General features: G+C 39.4%; 1 protein-coding gene across 1 annotated transcript; it reads left to right on the top strand.

The window, feature by feature from the left end:
- The first annotated feature begins 1,274 nt into the window (after positions 1–1,274).
- On the top strand, positions 1,275–15,747 carry LOC117429237 (neuronal acetylcholine receptor subunit beta-4-like). Its single transcript, XM_034048522.2, has 6 exons — positions 1,275–1,775; positions 9,679–9,824; positions 10,434–10,478; positions 11,307–11,416; positions 12,791–13,781; positions 14,028–15,747. Exons 1-6 carry the CDS (start codon positions 1,706–1,708, stop codon positions 14,169–14,171), a joined length of 1,506 nt encoding a protein of 501 aa, XP_033904413.2. The 5' UTR covers positions 1,275–1,705; the 3' UTR covers positions 14,172–15,747.

Below are 15,747 nucleotides of genomic sequence, written 5' to 3'. Positions count from 1 at the left end.
GTTTTTTACTGGAGCAATCTAGGTAAAGTACCTTGCTCAAGGGTACAGCAGCAGTGTACCCACCGGGGATTGAACCCACGACCCTCCGGTCAAGGGTCCAAAGCCCTAACCACTACTCCACACTGCTGCCCTTTAAACTCCACATTTGAATTAAGGTTTTCTATGAAACAGACAGCTGATTAACATCTGTCACCTTCCACACGCATTTGCCTCCCTGCCTCTGCAGCATCTGCTGAGTGATTAAAACTGTGAACTGACTGAAAGCAGCTCAGTGCCAGCTAACAGTATAGGGGGTTAACTGCTGCACTACAGTATATAACATGTTGTACAATGTTTTTATTTATTTATTTGACTTGCTAATGGTATGCATATGAAATTATTCAGGCATGTGAAATTGTTTAGACCTAAAGTCTCACTCCACCTGCAATCTGATGAATCCATTACTGATCAGTGACTTGCAATAGAGCAATGACTGGTTGTGGTGTGCGTCCATGTTATGAAAGCATGATCTGACAATGTAAATGTGTACAAGTTGAACACGGTTTGGCTGGGGGGCAATATAGTAGCAATATAGTCGTGTATAGGGTTATAGTAGTATTGTAATATAGTATGCTTAGGTTAAAAGTGGACATGGAGGGTAATCAGTTTATATGCTATACCTAAATCTGTGGTAAAATGACTGTGCCCTCATATTGCAGCACCTCATGCTCTCCAAATATGATTTTTGTTCCAATTTTCAATTATTTTCTTGAAGTATTGAGAACATTTTTCTAACAAATGTATATATTACATTTTTCATGATATGTTAATATTTGTCCCAAAAATAATTCTCAGGGCAATCATTGCATTAAAATATTTGTGAAATATGGGAAATAATGCACAACTGTTTATATTACTAAAAATGACCCTGCCTGTGAGTTTCTTTAGTAGTACTACGACTACCAATAATAATAATAATAATAATAATAATAATAATAATAATAATAATAATAATAATACTCTAAAAACGTTTTAATGAAAAAGCTGGTTGCGTTAAATGATCTGACCACAGCAAAGAATCTGCTTAAAGTGATAGCCCTATTAATTAAGAAGTCGCCAGTTTTGGAATATGGCAGTGAAAACAGCAACATACAGTACCCTGCTTATATTGACCCATCCAATCACCCGGAAAGAAGTTCAAGCTAGCCAGCGGACTTATGGTCCCTGTGCTTCTGTCAGCAATGCATTAGTTGGTCGCATAATGCGCTGTGTTCGCCGAGATCTTTGAACGGATTCAACACCAGCGGCACCAGCAAGAATTCCAGAACCAAGGGGCAGTGGACAGCGCCCGCGGACATGCATACAGCAAAGCGAGAAAAGACGTCCACACAGCGCCTTCACAGACTTAAACTCATATAGTGTGTGTGCGTGTGTGTGCAGTGGTTACTAGTCACACAGCAGACAGGGGTGGTGAGCGAGACGTTAATAATGCACCCTATGGACAGCTCGAGTTGACTCGGTGCAGCACAGCTGGTTTCTTCCACGGGCACAGAAGTAAGGTTATACAAAGGAAGTAACGGGGTTCTACCTAGCTTAGCCAGATTCGGAGCAGGTATCATCGTGTATAACATTGTTCGCGCTGATGTAAAAACAAACACGCACTGACTCTATGCATGACATGATCTTTTCTTGTGTTATTGAATGAAGATGCACCTAACATATATCGATGGACTGTATGGGAACCGCCATGAAACTCACTCTGACATTCTGCGTTCTCCTCCTAACTTTAATAAAAAGTAAGTAGACGCTTCATTTAAATTATTGTCGATCGATTTATGTAATAAATGTGTAACCACTGTGTTGAGGTTATTATATGTTTACATTTATTTTCTCTGTTTTTCTACGATTTGTTTCTAGTTAGGAATCTTTGAAGAGCTTGCAGCGGGCATACGGTGTGTGGGATGATACAGGAATACGGATTTATTTAAACGATTTATGGTTTAAAGCTATACATGTTGTATTTAAACTGAAATCTTTGCTTTCCGTATAGATATAGCCTAAACCATATTGCGCTTAAGAATGCAAACCAATATAAGCTATTGCTATCCCTATGGGTAGAAAGTATGGGGCACGCAACTGTGAAAGTACAATAAAAAAGCGTGTATTAATAACTCTATGTTGCAACAGCGAAGCTGATAACTGCCTTTTTGTACTAAATATTGCGCAAGCTAATCTCTGCCACTCCTGGCCGGTACAGTATAGCATGCAGAAAGTGGGTCTGAATGGGAGGGGGTGGGGTTGCTGAGCAAATCAAATAAAATGAATCTGTCGGGAGAATATACATTTACGTCATTAGGAGTGTCAAAGAGACTCTTTAAAACGACTATTAGCCTATATCCTACAAATGCATAACGTTAACATTGTGTTATCTAATTATTAAGCTTGCATTTTACTTGGATATTTGGGTAGGTTAAAGTATGTGAATATCTTTGCCTCCCCACTTTTTATAAAGGAGTTCCTGTATTCAGACCACCAACATGGAATACGAATGTCTTACTTATTTATGGAGGATAATACATTAAAAAAAAAAAAAACTATTTTCTTAACTGTATACACACTGGGATAAATAGATGGGTATACATGGAAATACATGCATTTGAGCAATAGCACAACATTTTCATCTGTTTCTATTTGGTTTTATTCAAAGCTTGACAACACATTGTCTGGGCTGTCAAAGCATTCCTAATTGATGGTTTGTAACAGTCCTCATCCGTCAGCCAGAAAGACTTCAGAGCACCATTTGCAAAATTAGCACTAAAATTTGAAGACTAGGGGATTACATGCACACCGAAAGTACTGGTGGGAGAGTAAATCAATATTGATTTTAACATAATGAAAAGCTACAATGAGCATTAGCTATAGGGAGTTATTACCAGAGGTTTTTTAGATGTGCTTATGGGGCTGTCGGTGACAGAACGTGGTCCTTTCTAACCCTGGGGTCATTATAGGAGTCAGCGGCTCTTTGTGCTATCACCTCTGGGTCATAGTTTTAATTCCAGCCTAGGTCTTGTAGTGAATTAAAATCACGTACAGTACATCTGGTGCTGGTCTGGGTGGCGTTGTTCAGAGTGACATTGGGAGCTCGGATTTGTTTAGCTGAGGGTGAGTGATGCAGTGGATATTGACTGCCTGGTGCCAGGCTTGAAACTGGACAGGTGACTTATAAAAGGATTTAGTTCCAGTCTAAACCTGGGTCTAAATAGCATATTGAAGCACGTTATGAGAAAGCTTTACAGAGCACTTGAAAATAATGACCACCAATTGATTTGAGGTCATTGTGATCTATATGTGTTGTTATGTAGATCTTTCAGCAGCTTTGTGAATCATCTGGGCCGCCACTGGAAATGAGAAATGTGTTCACAATTGTTTCTATCAATGGAGGGATGTGAAGTGAGTTATACATAATGTTTGGGAAAGGGAAATGGCACTGAACACAAATAAAATATATGGAAATAGTGTCAAGTATACATTTTTTATAATTTTGTATTTGGTTATTGTTATCCTGAAACAGAAAAGTTCAAAATACAGCTTTTCTTATCTTCAAGCAGCAAAAATGAAAACACCTACTCTTCAGTTACTTCAAACATCAAACAGTGTATAAGCCCAATGTATTTACATTAGTACGGTATCGCTACAGTTTAAAAAATATATTATAAATATGTAGTATATTCCATCTTCATATATATATATATATATATATATATATATATATATATATATATATATATATATATACAGTGCCTTGCGAAAGTATTCGGCCCCCTTGAACTTTGCGACCTTTTGCCACATTTCAGGCTTCAAACATAAAGATATGAAACTGTAATTTTTTGTGAAGAATCAACAACAAGTGGGACACAATCATGAAGTGGAATGAAATTTATTGGATATTTCAAACTTTTTTAACAAATAAAAAACTGAAAAATTGGGCGTGCAAAATTATTCAGCCCCCTTAAGTTAATACTTTGTAGCGCCACCTTTTGCTGCGATTACAGCTGTAAGTCGCTTGGGGTATGTCTCTATCAGTTTTGCACATCGAGAGACTGAAATTTTTGCCCATTCCTCCTTGCAAAACAGCTCGAGCTCAGTGAGGTTGGATGGAGAGCATTTGTGAACAGCAGTTTTCAGTTCTTTCCACAGATTCTCGATTGGGATTCAGGTCTGGACTTTGACTTGGCCATTCTAACACCTGGATATGTTTATTTGTGAACCATTCCATTGTAGATTTTGCTTTATGTTTTGGATCATTGTCTTGTTGGAAGACAAATCTCCGTCCCAGTCTCAGGTCTTTTGCAGACTCCATCAGGTTTTCTTCCAGAATGGTCCTGTATTTGGCTCCATCCATCTTCCCATCAATTTTAACCATCTTCCCTGTCCCTGCTGAAGAAAAGCAGGCCCAAACCATGATGCTGCCACCAACATGTTTGACAGTGGGGATGGTGTGTTCAGGGTGATGAGCTGTGTTGCTTTTACGCCAAACATAACGTTTTGCATTGTTGCCAAAAAGTTCGATTTTGGTTTCATCTGACCAGAGCACCTTCTTCCACATGTTTGGTGTGTCTCCCAGGTGGCTTGTGGCAAACTGTAAACGACACTTTTTATGGATATCTTTAAGAAATTGCTTTCTTCTTGCCACTCTTCCATAAAGGCCAGATTTGTGCAGTATACGACTGATTGTTGTCCTATGGACAGAGTCTCCCACCTCAGCTGTAGATCTCTGCAGTTCATCCAGAGTGATCATGGGCCTCTTGGCTGCATCTCTGATCAGTCTTCTCCTTGTATGGCTGAAAGTTTAGAGGGACGGCCAGGTCTTGGTAGATTTGCAGTGGTCTGATACTCCTTCCATTTCAATATTATCGCTTGCACAGTGCTCCTTGGGATGTTTAAAGCTTGGGAAATCTTTTTGTATCCAAATCCAGCTTTAAACTTCTCCACAACAGTATCTCGGACCTGCCTGGTGTGTTCCTTGTTCTTCATGATGCTCTCTGCGCTTTAAACGGACCTCTGAGACTATCACAGTGCAGGTGCATTTATACGGAGACTTGATTACACACAGGTGGATTCTATTTATCAACATTAGTCATTTAGGTCAACATTGGATCATTCAGAGATCCTCACTGAACTTCTGGAGAGAGTTTGCTGCACTGAAAGTAAAGGGGCTGAATAATTTTGCACGCCCAATTTTTCAGTTTTTTATTTGTTAAAAAAGTTTGAAATATCCAATAAATTTCGTTCCACTTCATGATTGTGTCCCACTTGTTGTTGATTCTTCACAAAAAATTCATATCTTTATGTTTGACGCCTGAAATGTGGCAAAAGGTCGCAAAGTTCAAGGGGGCCGAATACTTTCGCAAGGCACTGTATATATAAGGCTGCAGTTAATACATACCCCGTAAGTTAGCATTAAACTATGTAAAGTATTTATTAAAAGTACTCATGACTTCAAGTTAATGCTGCATTTTACTCACATAGTATCTAAATTGGAGAGTAAATTACTCAATGACCCAAAACCTTATCTGGAGTGCTGGGTGAAAACAGAAACCACTTTCTGTAATGTAATTATCAATGATGTGCTTGAAACCATGCACAGATACCATGCTACTGAGCTGCAGCTCTTTCTGAGGATGGGTCAGGACCAGAGAGCAAAGTAATGACAAGCTTTGTATTGACCTGTTTCTGTGTGTACCAGCTGTGTGAAGCACTGGTACTGTTAACACATTATTAAGACGGGTGGTAGTTTTTCCAGAATGGCTTTGTAGAGAAATACATACAGGTGCTTCATACTATGAGAGGTCACCTATTTCATGGCCCTTAAATTCATAATTTAAATACCTTTTGCATTTGAATAATATTGATTTGTATATGTGTCCCTAATAATTTATTACTGGTGGATACTTGGCATGTTTAAAAAAGTCACCAGCATTTTGAACTTTCTTTGAGTAAACCTGAGCAAGGTGGATTTCTATAATGAGGCCAGAAAACTAAACAAACCTGACATGTTCTGTAATAATGATTTTTGATATCCTTCTTACAGAAAATTTTCTTCATGGTATTTTGGTGGCTGATTTGTCAAGCATAAAAAAGTCACAGAGCTTCGAACAAGTGGCTGTGGGGTTTGCTGATGTCGTCATAAATGCAACCAGACCGAAATTTAGAAGGGATAAAAAGTGCCTCAAAGTGCTCAGTGCTCCCAGTGATGTGGTTTTCTAATAGAGACCATTTTGTCAGCTTACTGCTTTCATCGATAGTTTAGTGGGGTATGCATTGCTTATAAAAAAAGAAGACTTTGCCTCTATTGATATTTTATATTCTTTCAGAGACTACCTAAGGTCATCTAAGGAAACCAATTACAAATAAAAAACAAATCAACACACCCTGTAGTGATAGCTGGTGAAAAGAAGCAGGCATGTCCTCATAGAAGTTATACATTACTGTTTATTTACCCCCCACTGAAAATGAAATGCTGGGGTCATGTCGCACTTCCATTTTTCCATATATATCTGGAGCACCGCTTATCCAAATGTCATGGAACTTTATATTAATGTTATTTAGCATAAGTTAATAAGAGTATCAAACTCTGAGATACAGTATATGGGGGTGTCTGTCTGTCCGTACATCCCTCCATCTGTATATCCTGCTTATATTTTTGCTTACAGCATATCTGGTGAATCGCTTATCCAATTGTCATGTAACTTTGTATTAATGTTATTTAGCATAAGTTTTTGAGAGTATGAGATTCTGGGGATATAGGGGGATGTTTGTACATCAGTGTGTATAAGAATTGCTTTTCAAATTGTGATTAAGCATTTCATTGCTAATTCTTATCCTATACTATTCTGTACATACATGTGTCATGGTTATCTTCTTTTCCATCATACTGATAGCTCTAGCATACACGGCGGAGAAAACACGTGGGAATGTGGCTGGAGCCGTGAATTGAATAAATGATTAAATGGTTAGCCACAGGTGAATAAAAAGGGTTAGAGTTGATGTCGGCTTTGGTGGATGTTCGTGTTGCTGTGTTGCTGTGCTCTTTGTATTGTGCATGAGTTTGTGTATATACATTTTGTTTTGGCCCTCATGCCTTTTTATTTGTTAATGTGTTTTGTTTATAGTATATGTTTGTTATTAACCGTGCTCGATGGTGCTTCACTGTAGCTTTCTGTGTTCTGAGTCTCTCTTCCTGCTGGTAACAGCTTGGCTGTGACGCTACCCTGTCACACTGTGGTGTCAGTAGTGGGATAGAGTCCCATAGAGACTCAGATCCAGACATCAGCCACATTCCCACATGTTTTTGCAGGGAGGAATTTAACCCCCTCCCTGCCAGCCAACATTCCCCACACACCTGTGAACCAGCAGGGCTTTCACCTTGCCACACTGCCACAGTGTTACTAATTTATTTTAATGGTAGTAAGGTAGGTAAAAACAGATACGGGATTGATTTTGCAGTCACAGAGGAAAACCATGACTAACATAATGCACAGCGATTTTCCAGGTCTTGTTCCATTAAAGGTGGTTGTACCTTGGCTCCCAGCATTCCGATAGTGTGTCAGCTCTTTCTTTTATAGTCAGGTAACCCTAACCCTAACCGTTGGGGTGCGCCCATCTGCTGCTTATGGATCCACAGCTGGCCAAACGCACAACTTTTTGCCACAACCAAACACATCAGGTAGCAAGTTTAAGACAGAGAATCTGACTCTCCTGCAAACATACCCCAGTGGCCAAGAAGCCAGTGACGAGACTCTATTACATTTAGCCCTGAGAAGTAGTCTGATTACTTTGTAATATTATGAAAAGTAATACCTTTCTGTAATAAGTTACTTAAAAAACAATCTGATTACAAGTAACTTGTTACTTTAATGCGTTACATTAAGAACACTTACTATAAGGCAGTGTATTCTAGTGGCTAGGGCCGGGGATTGGGAGGTAGAGTGGACAAGATACAGATGAGGGACTGTGATGCAGTTTGGCCTTGTGGTTAGCAGTTTAGCTGTTACTGGGAGACCGTGTGGTTAGATTTGTTAATTCAGATGTATCTGACTTCAAGAGCAGATAGTGCTGTGTCAGCATGTACAATGAAAGTGAAACAGCAATAAAATCCACACTGGTTCGGATGAAATGTCAGGGTTGAAGAGTAGGTTATTACCCTGTTAGTATTTGATATATTTGTGCTGTTCTACCCGAAACTGTATTTCTGGAATATCCTGGGCATTTGTAATAGGGGTGTGTGAATCAGCAGTGAGAGATTGAGAGAGACAGAGAGATTGCGGCTGACAGGTCAGCACAGACACCCAGGTTTTATTTACAATTTATACAGGAATCACAATAAAATTGCCGGACTAGCAATGACAATAGCTAAGGCGGGTTTTGTTGAGTCCATGTGGCTATAGCAACAATGGTGTAGCACACAGGCCCAAGTACACAAACAAAGTGTAACAGAAATAATAAACACAAAAATGCAAAACAAAATGCAGTGGCAGAAAAAACACAGCGAACAAAACCAAAGCTAGCCAAAACAGCAGTCGTTTTCTTGAAAGTTGCAGTTATCTCGGTCTACACAAGGTGATAACGAGTAGCTCACCCTGGATAAAAGAGTCATGCTTGTTCATAGCCGAGCCATTGACCTTTACCTCCAGCTTGTTTAGAGCAAAGGAACTGGCTCCTCTTTTATAGCATGTGACCAGGGTTCATTGATAATCAATGCATCAGTTAACACCTGGGCACATTCCATGCCCGTCTTATTAGGGAGGGGATTCTAACCCCTGCCCCGCCATATTTTACAAAACCTATACATTTCAACAAACTTAATTTACTAAATAAAAAAATAAAAAAACACAAATAAACAAATACTGTTTATGTGTGCAGGGCCTCAGCCCTGCCACATCAATATATTACAGAATAGAATAGGATGAACAGTCTATATAACCTATGCTAACAGGTATCTAACCTATTATCCACTGGTTTGTAACATATTTCCAAAATATTTCCAAAAGCGCATATATATTTTTTTCAATGATAATTTAAAATAAAATACTTAACATTAATCACACCTAGAAATAAAGTAATATATGTACTCTTCCTTTTTTATGCATGTACAGCAAACACTGCCCTAAAAAAGGCATTGGGACAGAACAAGTAAACTGATGAATCTACAGACAAGGGTGGCCGTCTATAGCGCTTATACTTTACCTAAAGGCATAGAACATAATGTTGATTAAAAAGAAGATTTCCTATTCAAGAAGTTATTTTATTTCTGCCCAGGTACAATAAAGAGTAAGGGTGTCGGTCTTTTGGGATGTTGTACTTCTACCCTTGTACGATTGTGGAGTGTTTTTTTTTTTAATCATTTTCCTATCAATGTATTATTATTGTATCGAATTTCTTTTTTTTTAATACCCCAGTATGTTGAAAGGGCTAAATAACATGGTAGACATGCAACTTTATTTGTATTTTTTTGTCATGCAGAGGTTTTCTTAACAGAACTTGCTCTCTGCTTTTTGCTAGAGATAAGCTGATATATTATGTTACTTTTAGTTTTGTACTTGTCTATAGCGCTACATATTTTGGAACTGAGTGTTTAATACTTATAGATGGATACAAACACACTCCAGAGAGATGGTATTACATTGTTGCTGTTTGCAGGAAGCAGCTCAGCAGATGCAGAGGAGAGGCTGATGAACAACCTGCTCTCCCAGAAACGATACAACAAGCTGATCCGGCCAGCTATTAACAACACACAGCGGGTCTCCATTCAGCTCCAGGTCTCCCTCGCGCAGCTCATCAGTGTGGTAAGGAGCCCCTATTACTTTTACACTCCATCAAAAATAAACTTTGTTGTGCAGACACATTTGTCAAACTATTTGTCCACATTGGTTCACACACTTTTTTCGTTTTTAGTTATTTTGGTCTGCTATGAAATGTATGCAGTAGGCTCTAAGTGATCTTCTAACAAAATAGATGTGTGACTGTGTGTGATTAGAGGGATTGGTTTCAGTGTGGAGGCACACAGCCTCACAAAACAAAACTGGTCAGATAGAAACTAGACCAATATAAAAGGAGAGGTCTGTGACATTCATAGCAGAATTACTTACTGGTAAATGTGTGCCTTATTGTTACATCTGTCCTACCCTACAAAATGGGACACCACTCAAATAAAGACAATTTCTGTGGCTACCTGGGCCAGGAAGTCATTGGTTCAAATACATGCTTTCTGCTACTATTAACAGACAAAGGATTATCTAAACAGCAAAAGCATACACATACACAGGGATGGGATGCTGGTAGGTAGAATTCCAACTTGCGATTGTTATAGAAAGTAAAACATAGACTAGCACTAATATTGCATCAGTGTTTAAAGCAGGTTTTTTATTAATTAAATGTTTTTTTTGCCTCCATAGAATGAAAGAGAGCAGATCATGACCACAAATGTCTGGCTTACTCAGGTGAGAGTGCTGAGTGTTGGTTTTAATACTTGCCTAAAAGTGTGTGTCGTACAATAATGATAATGAGACACACATTTTATCTATCACATGTAAACGAAAGGACTGATTATCATCTGTCTGTAAACTGTGTTCAATGCATTTGTATATTGTGACAAAGTCCTGCCTGTGTAGGTGGACTAGAACACAAATCGGTACGGGAGGCAACACAAGTCCCACCTGGGAAGCTCTTTTCCAACAGGGCAGTACCTGTATGTTTATTTGGCACTGTTTCCAGTGAGCAGCGTCGTATAAACAGAACACAGTTCTTAAAACGGTCCAAAGTCATACACTAAAAAATATCACCTTTTCTCTTGTAATTTTCCACAACACCAACCTTTTTCTCCTTCTCCTCTATCAACATTTTGTCTTTTATCTGGGCTGGCCACACCCTGTGCAGGTGTGCTGACCATACCCTGTGTGCTTATCTTGGGTTCTGGTAATTGTAGTCTTTTTGGATGGCCATTTTGTCTGTTGTAGTCCTTCTCGCGGCCGCCATTTTGCGAGAGAACACAACCCCATTAAAACCTCGGTCCTTACATACCTCCCATTGATCACCCTGCCCCTTGGTTTGTCACAATATTAACAATTGTTTAACTTTATCTTTACATTCAGAGGAGCTTGATCCCAGTCTGTGTTACTGTGTACTGTTTACATTTCTTAACAGAAATGCTCCCTACTTTCCGCTGGACATTAGCAGATCTCTTAGCAGGTCCATTAATGCCTGGACCAAATGTAAAAGAATCAACACCATCTTAATTCTTACCCTGGTTGTATTGGCTGTTTCCACAGGAGTGGGATGATTATCGTCTGAGTTGGGACCCTTCAGAGTATGATGGGATTGACAAATTAAGGATACCTCCTCGACACATATGGCTCCCTGATATAGTGCTCTACAACAAGTATGTATGTGTGGAGAGCAACAGACTCAGTAATCAATATAACAGGTTTCTACTCATCGATCTATCTAGTCATGCATTATTGGAACCTCATATCTGAAGAGGGATATGTTTGGCTCTACAGACCTTTAAAATAGATTTATATTTTTCAATAGAGAACAGTATAGCAGATCAATTTATATTACCATTGGTTGCATAGTAATATTTTTCTTAGGTGTTTTATTATAGTGGTACACATTAAAATCTACAAATGTTGTGATGTGAGATCTATTTTGTAGAAGTGCATGACATGTATAATTATAGGCAGGTGTTCACATAACAGATAAGCATGTGCACCAATGTTCCATGTTGTTTTTTTAAGACGCAAAGGCGTACCGGCAGACCGTTTTTAACAGGAAAGCATATTTCATAAAGACAGAGAGGGTGCTTACGCTTGCAAGGTCAAGCATATCATCTGGCTGTGACCCATGCCTGCTTAACCTCCAGATTTTCCCAGGAGACTCAGGGTTTTCTATTCAGTCTCAGGGTTCCAAATTAATTAAAAAGTCCTTCCCTGCTAGTGCTATCATTAGCTGCGTCAAGTTTTTGTTACAAAATGGAGAACGACAGGTGAAACCACTCCAGTTGATAATATCAATCATTTTCTTTTACTGGGCACTTGAAACAACCAATGATAGCAGGGATCTCTATTGAACCGTCCATTCAGAGAAGTGGGATGCAGTTACGGGGAGTGGCATTGTGAAGCTCGCTGACGCATCACTTCCCAAACTGAGCGCGGATGAGAGGAGTTTAAAAGAAATACATTTACATTTACAAGCATTATATATTTTTTTCCCCTCAGTTAAATACCATTGTGCCGTCAAGCTAGCATGTTCAACAACACTAATAAAGTGACAAAGTGTTTTGGTTTTTACTTTTTAATCCCCAGGGTGGGAATATGGTGGTAGGCTATGGAAATAAATAGAGAATGCGGGTGATTTGTTAAAAATTGTAATAACCAGCAATACGGATGTGTGCCGTTCATCGGATAATTTTGGTGAGTCCCAAACCATTTTTGCTGGTTCTCACGTGAAAACCTAATGTTACAAGTTATGTGAACCCTTATGTGAACCCTTTAGTAGTCCCACCTAAAAAGAGGTAAAATGGAATTAGGATATGGGTATTAGGTATTAGCTCAAATGCTCTCCTAACCAATAAAAGACTGATGCTTTGTGGCTGTGTAGAGACAGTAATTGCCAGCTGTTGCCCTAGGTCCCCCTTCAAAGCATTTTTTTTTCTCTCATGAGCACTAGTCTAGTAAGAACATTTAAAATAAAATGAAATAAATAGAAATAATTAAATAAATAAATAGAAACCATGTTCTCCCTATCTCTGCAGTGCGGACGGCACATACGAGGTGTCCCTCTTCACGAATGCAGTGGTCCAGTTCAATGGCAGTATTTTCTGGCTCCCTCCTGCCATTTACAAGAGCGCCTGCAAGATTGAGGTCAAACACTTCCCGTTTGACCAGCAAAACTGCACCCTCAAGTTCCGCTCTTGGACTTACGACCACACAGAGATTGACCTAGTGCTGAAGAATGAGGTGGCCAGCATGGATGACTTCACCCCAAGTGGGGAGTGGGACATCGTGGCACTTCCTGGACGGAGAATCGTCAATCCTCTGGATCCTACCTATGTAGACGTCACCTATGACTTCATTATTAAGAGGAAGCCTTTGTTTTACACCATCAACCTTATCATCCCTTGTGTGCTCATCACCTCCTTGGCCATCCTAGTCTTCTACCTCCCCTCAGACTGTGGCGAGAAGATGACCCTGTGCATCTCAGTCCTTCTGGCCCTCACTGTCTTCCTCCTTCTGATTTCTAAGATTGTACCACCCACTTCCTTGGATGTCCCCTTGATCGGGAAATACTTGATGTTCGCAATGGTCTTGGTGACCTTCTCCATTATCACCAGTGTTTGTGTCCTCAATGTCCATCACCGCTCCCCCAGCACCCACACCATGCCATCCTGGGTCAAAGTAGTCTTTATGGTGAAGCTGCCTGCCCTCCTATTCATGAAGCGCCCCCAGAACAGCTCAGCCAGACAGAGGCTTCGTCAGCAACAGATGAAGCTTCGCAAGGCTGCACTGGCCGCCCCCCCTCACATTGACTTCACTTCCATCTGTTCCTCCTCTTCTGGACACTTCTACAAAAATGCCACTTACTTTGTCAACCCTGCCAGGAAAGCAGATATGCCAGATAGCTTTTCAAGCCAGCAGGACTTCCGTCAACGCGGTTCAGCACGCTACGGTCCTGAAGTCCTGGAGGCTGTCGAAGGGGTCCGGTTTGTTGCTGATCATATGAGGGGAGATGATGATGACCAAAGTGTAAGTCTGCCTGGGAGGTTAATTCCAAGTGTTGGGCATTCTAACTGAATAGGTCATTTTTTTTATTATCTGTATGTCAATGTATTATATTATATAAGTCATTCATGAACTCACATCTATTTAACGGTGTATGTACTGTAATTGACTATAATTTCAATAACAACTTTACTCCAAGACATTTTGTAAAATCAGCCTCAGCACTGAGGTTACGGAGGTAAAGTCACTAACCATGTTTCTGTTTTCCAGGTGATTGAAGACTGGAAATATGTGGCAATGGTGGTGGATCGGATGTTTCTGTGGATCTTTGTCTTTGTCTGTGTGGTGGGAACTCTTGGACTTTTCCTCCAACCTCTCTTTCAGAATCACACTGTGACGATCAGCCACCCTTAAACTTCAACTGCAAAAAAATAAACAAAAAACAACTGACAGCCCTCTTTATATACAAAGTGCTTTCAATGACAACCATTCTGGTAATAGCCCATATTTAATAGCTATGGGTAGTTGGCTGTGGTGTTCTGGTCAGAAGCAATGCTATTGGTGCATAAGCAAAAGTTATCCTTAATATTATTACTTTACACTGAAATAACATGTTATCATATGAATGTATATGTAAAATGCCAAGGAAGTATATACTGTACATCTCTCTGGTAATGAATGATCTGTTTGAAAACTTAAATCCATGTACCAAATACCTTTCTGAAATGGCCTTTATTAGTACACTGAGAATAAGAAAGAGCAGCCCAGCATTTAAATGTTGAAATTAGCTACATCATTTGGGCCCTGCTCATTGTCAACATGTCGTATTTACCAGGATAAAATAATGCAAATAGAAAACCATTTATTATTTGCTTTATTTTAACATTTTAATAAAAAAGCATTTTGTGTGATCAGGTTTATGAAGCCATTTTACATCTATTGAAGGCTTGGTTTCAAGTAGCCTTATTGGGAAAATGGTATAGACCTGCATTTAACATGTTTCAAATAGGCTATACAAATACAGTAAAACCCTGATAATCCAAACCCTGATTATCCAGACACCTTTATTATCCAAACAGCCCTTTGGTAACCTGGCTTGTTGTGTGCTGTGCTCTTCTGCCCTGCTGTTAAAGAAAGAGCACTATTCAGCCCTCAGTCTTTGGCAGCAGAGCGTAATGGGATTGATTAATCTCGTTTTAGGTAATGGGATTGATTAATCTCGTTTTAGGAGCTTTCTTGATTTGGTCGTATAAACAAGGGCACAGTTGCAATGTGATTACCCAAACACGCCCTGGTCCTAATTAGTTTGTATAATGTTACTGTGCCGTTGTTTGGAGGGGCTGTGAGTGAGGCTGTAACTGCATTGGGATGGTTCCCATAGTTTGGTGTGGTACAAAGGGGAGTCTTAAAGGAATCTTGCTGTTTTGGAGCAGCAGTAGCACATTCATTCCAATTTATATTGCAAGATCTCATTTGATGTTGATCAATTGGGTAGCTTTATTTTTACAGTTCAATGTTGAGATACACTTTCTTGTTATCCATGTGTACAAATAAAGGTTGTGCAAATTTCATTTATTATGCTTTCATAGCAACACCACTGTTTTTATTTAACATACAACAACCATCATAGTTGGTGTAATACCTACTATAAGGCTGTTTTACTCAAACAACAGATGTCAGGCTGGTGCACAAGACAACATACTTTGTAACAATGAATGGAGTCTATAACAGATTAAAGAACTACTGTTGTTGTAATATAAAAACGGGAATTCAATATTTGCCCACAGCTGTAGATGCCACTTCTCTATGGTCAAATGAAAAATGGTCTGAAGAACACTAACAATACCTCAGGCTTCTTTATGTATTATTACATTGTGGTTTGAGGTGTGTCACTACATCATGGAAACTTCCTAGCTCAGTATCTCGATAGCAGTAATAGGATTTCAGCTCTTGAGTTGGTGTGGATTTTGCAGCAGCAGTAAAAGGCTCC

This window comes from Acipenser ruthenus, chromosome 24 (genome assembly GCF_902713425.1).
Source record: "Acipenser ruthenus chromosome 24, fAciRut3.2 maternal haplotype, whole genome shotgun sequence".
Taxonomy (NCBI): domain Eukaryota; kingdom Metazoa; phylum Chordata; class Actinopteri; order Acipenseriformes; family Acipenseridae; genus Acipenser; species Acipenser ruthenus.
The sequence above is the reverse complement of the archived record's forward strand: the minus strand, read 5'-3'. Positions and strand labels throughout refer to the sequence as shown.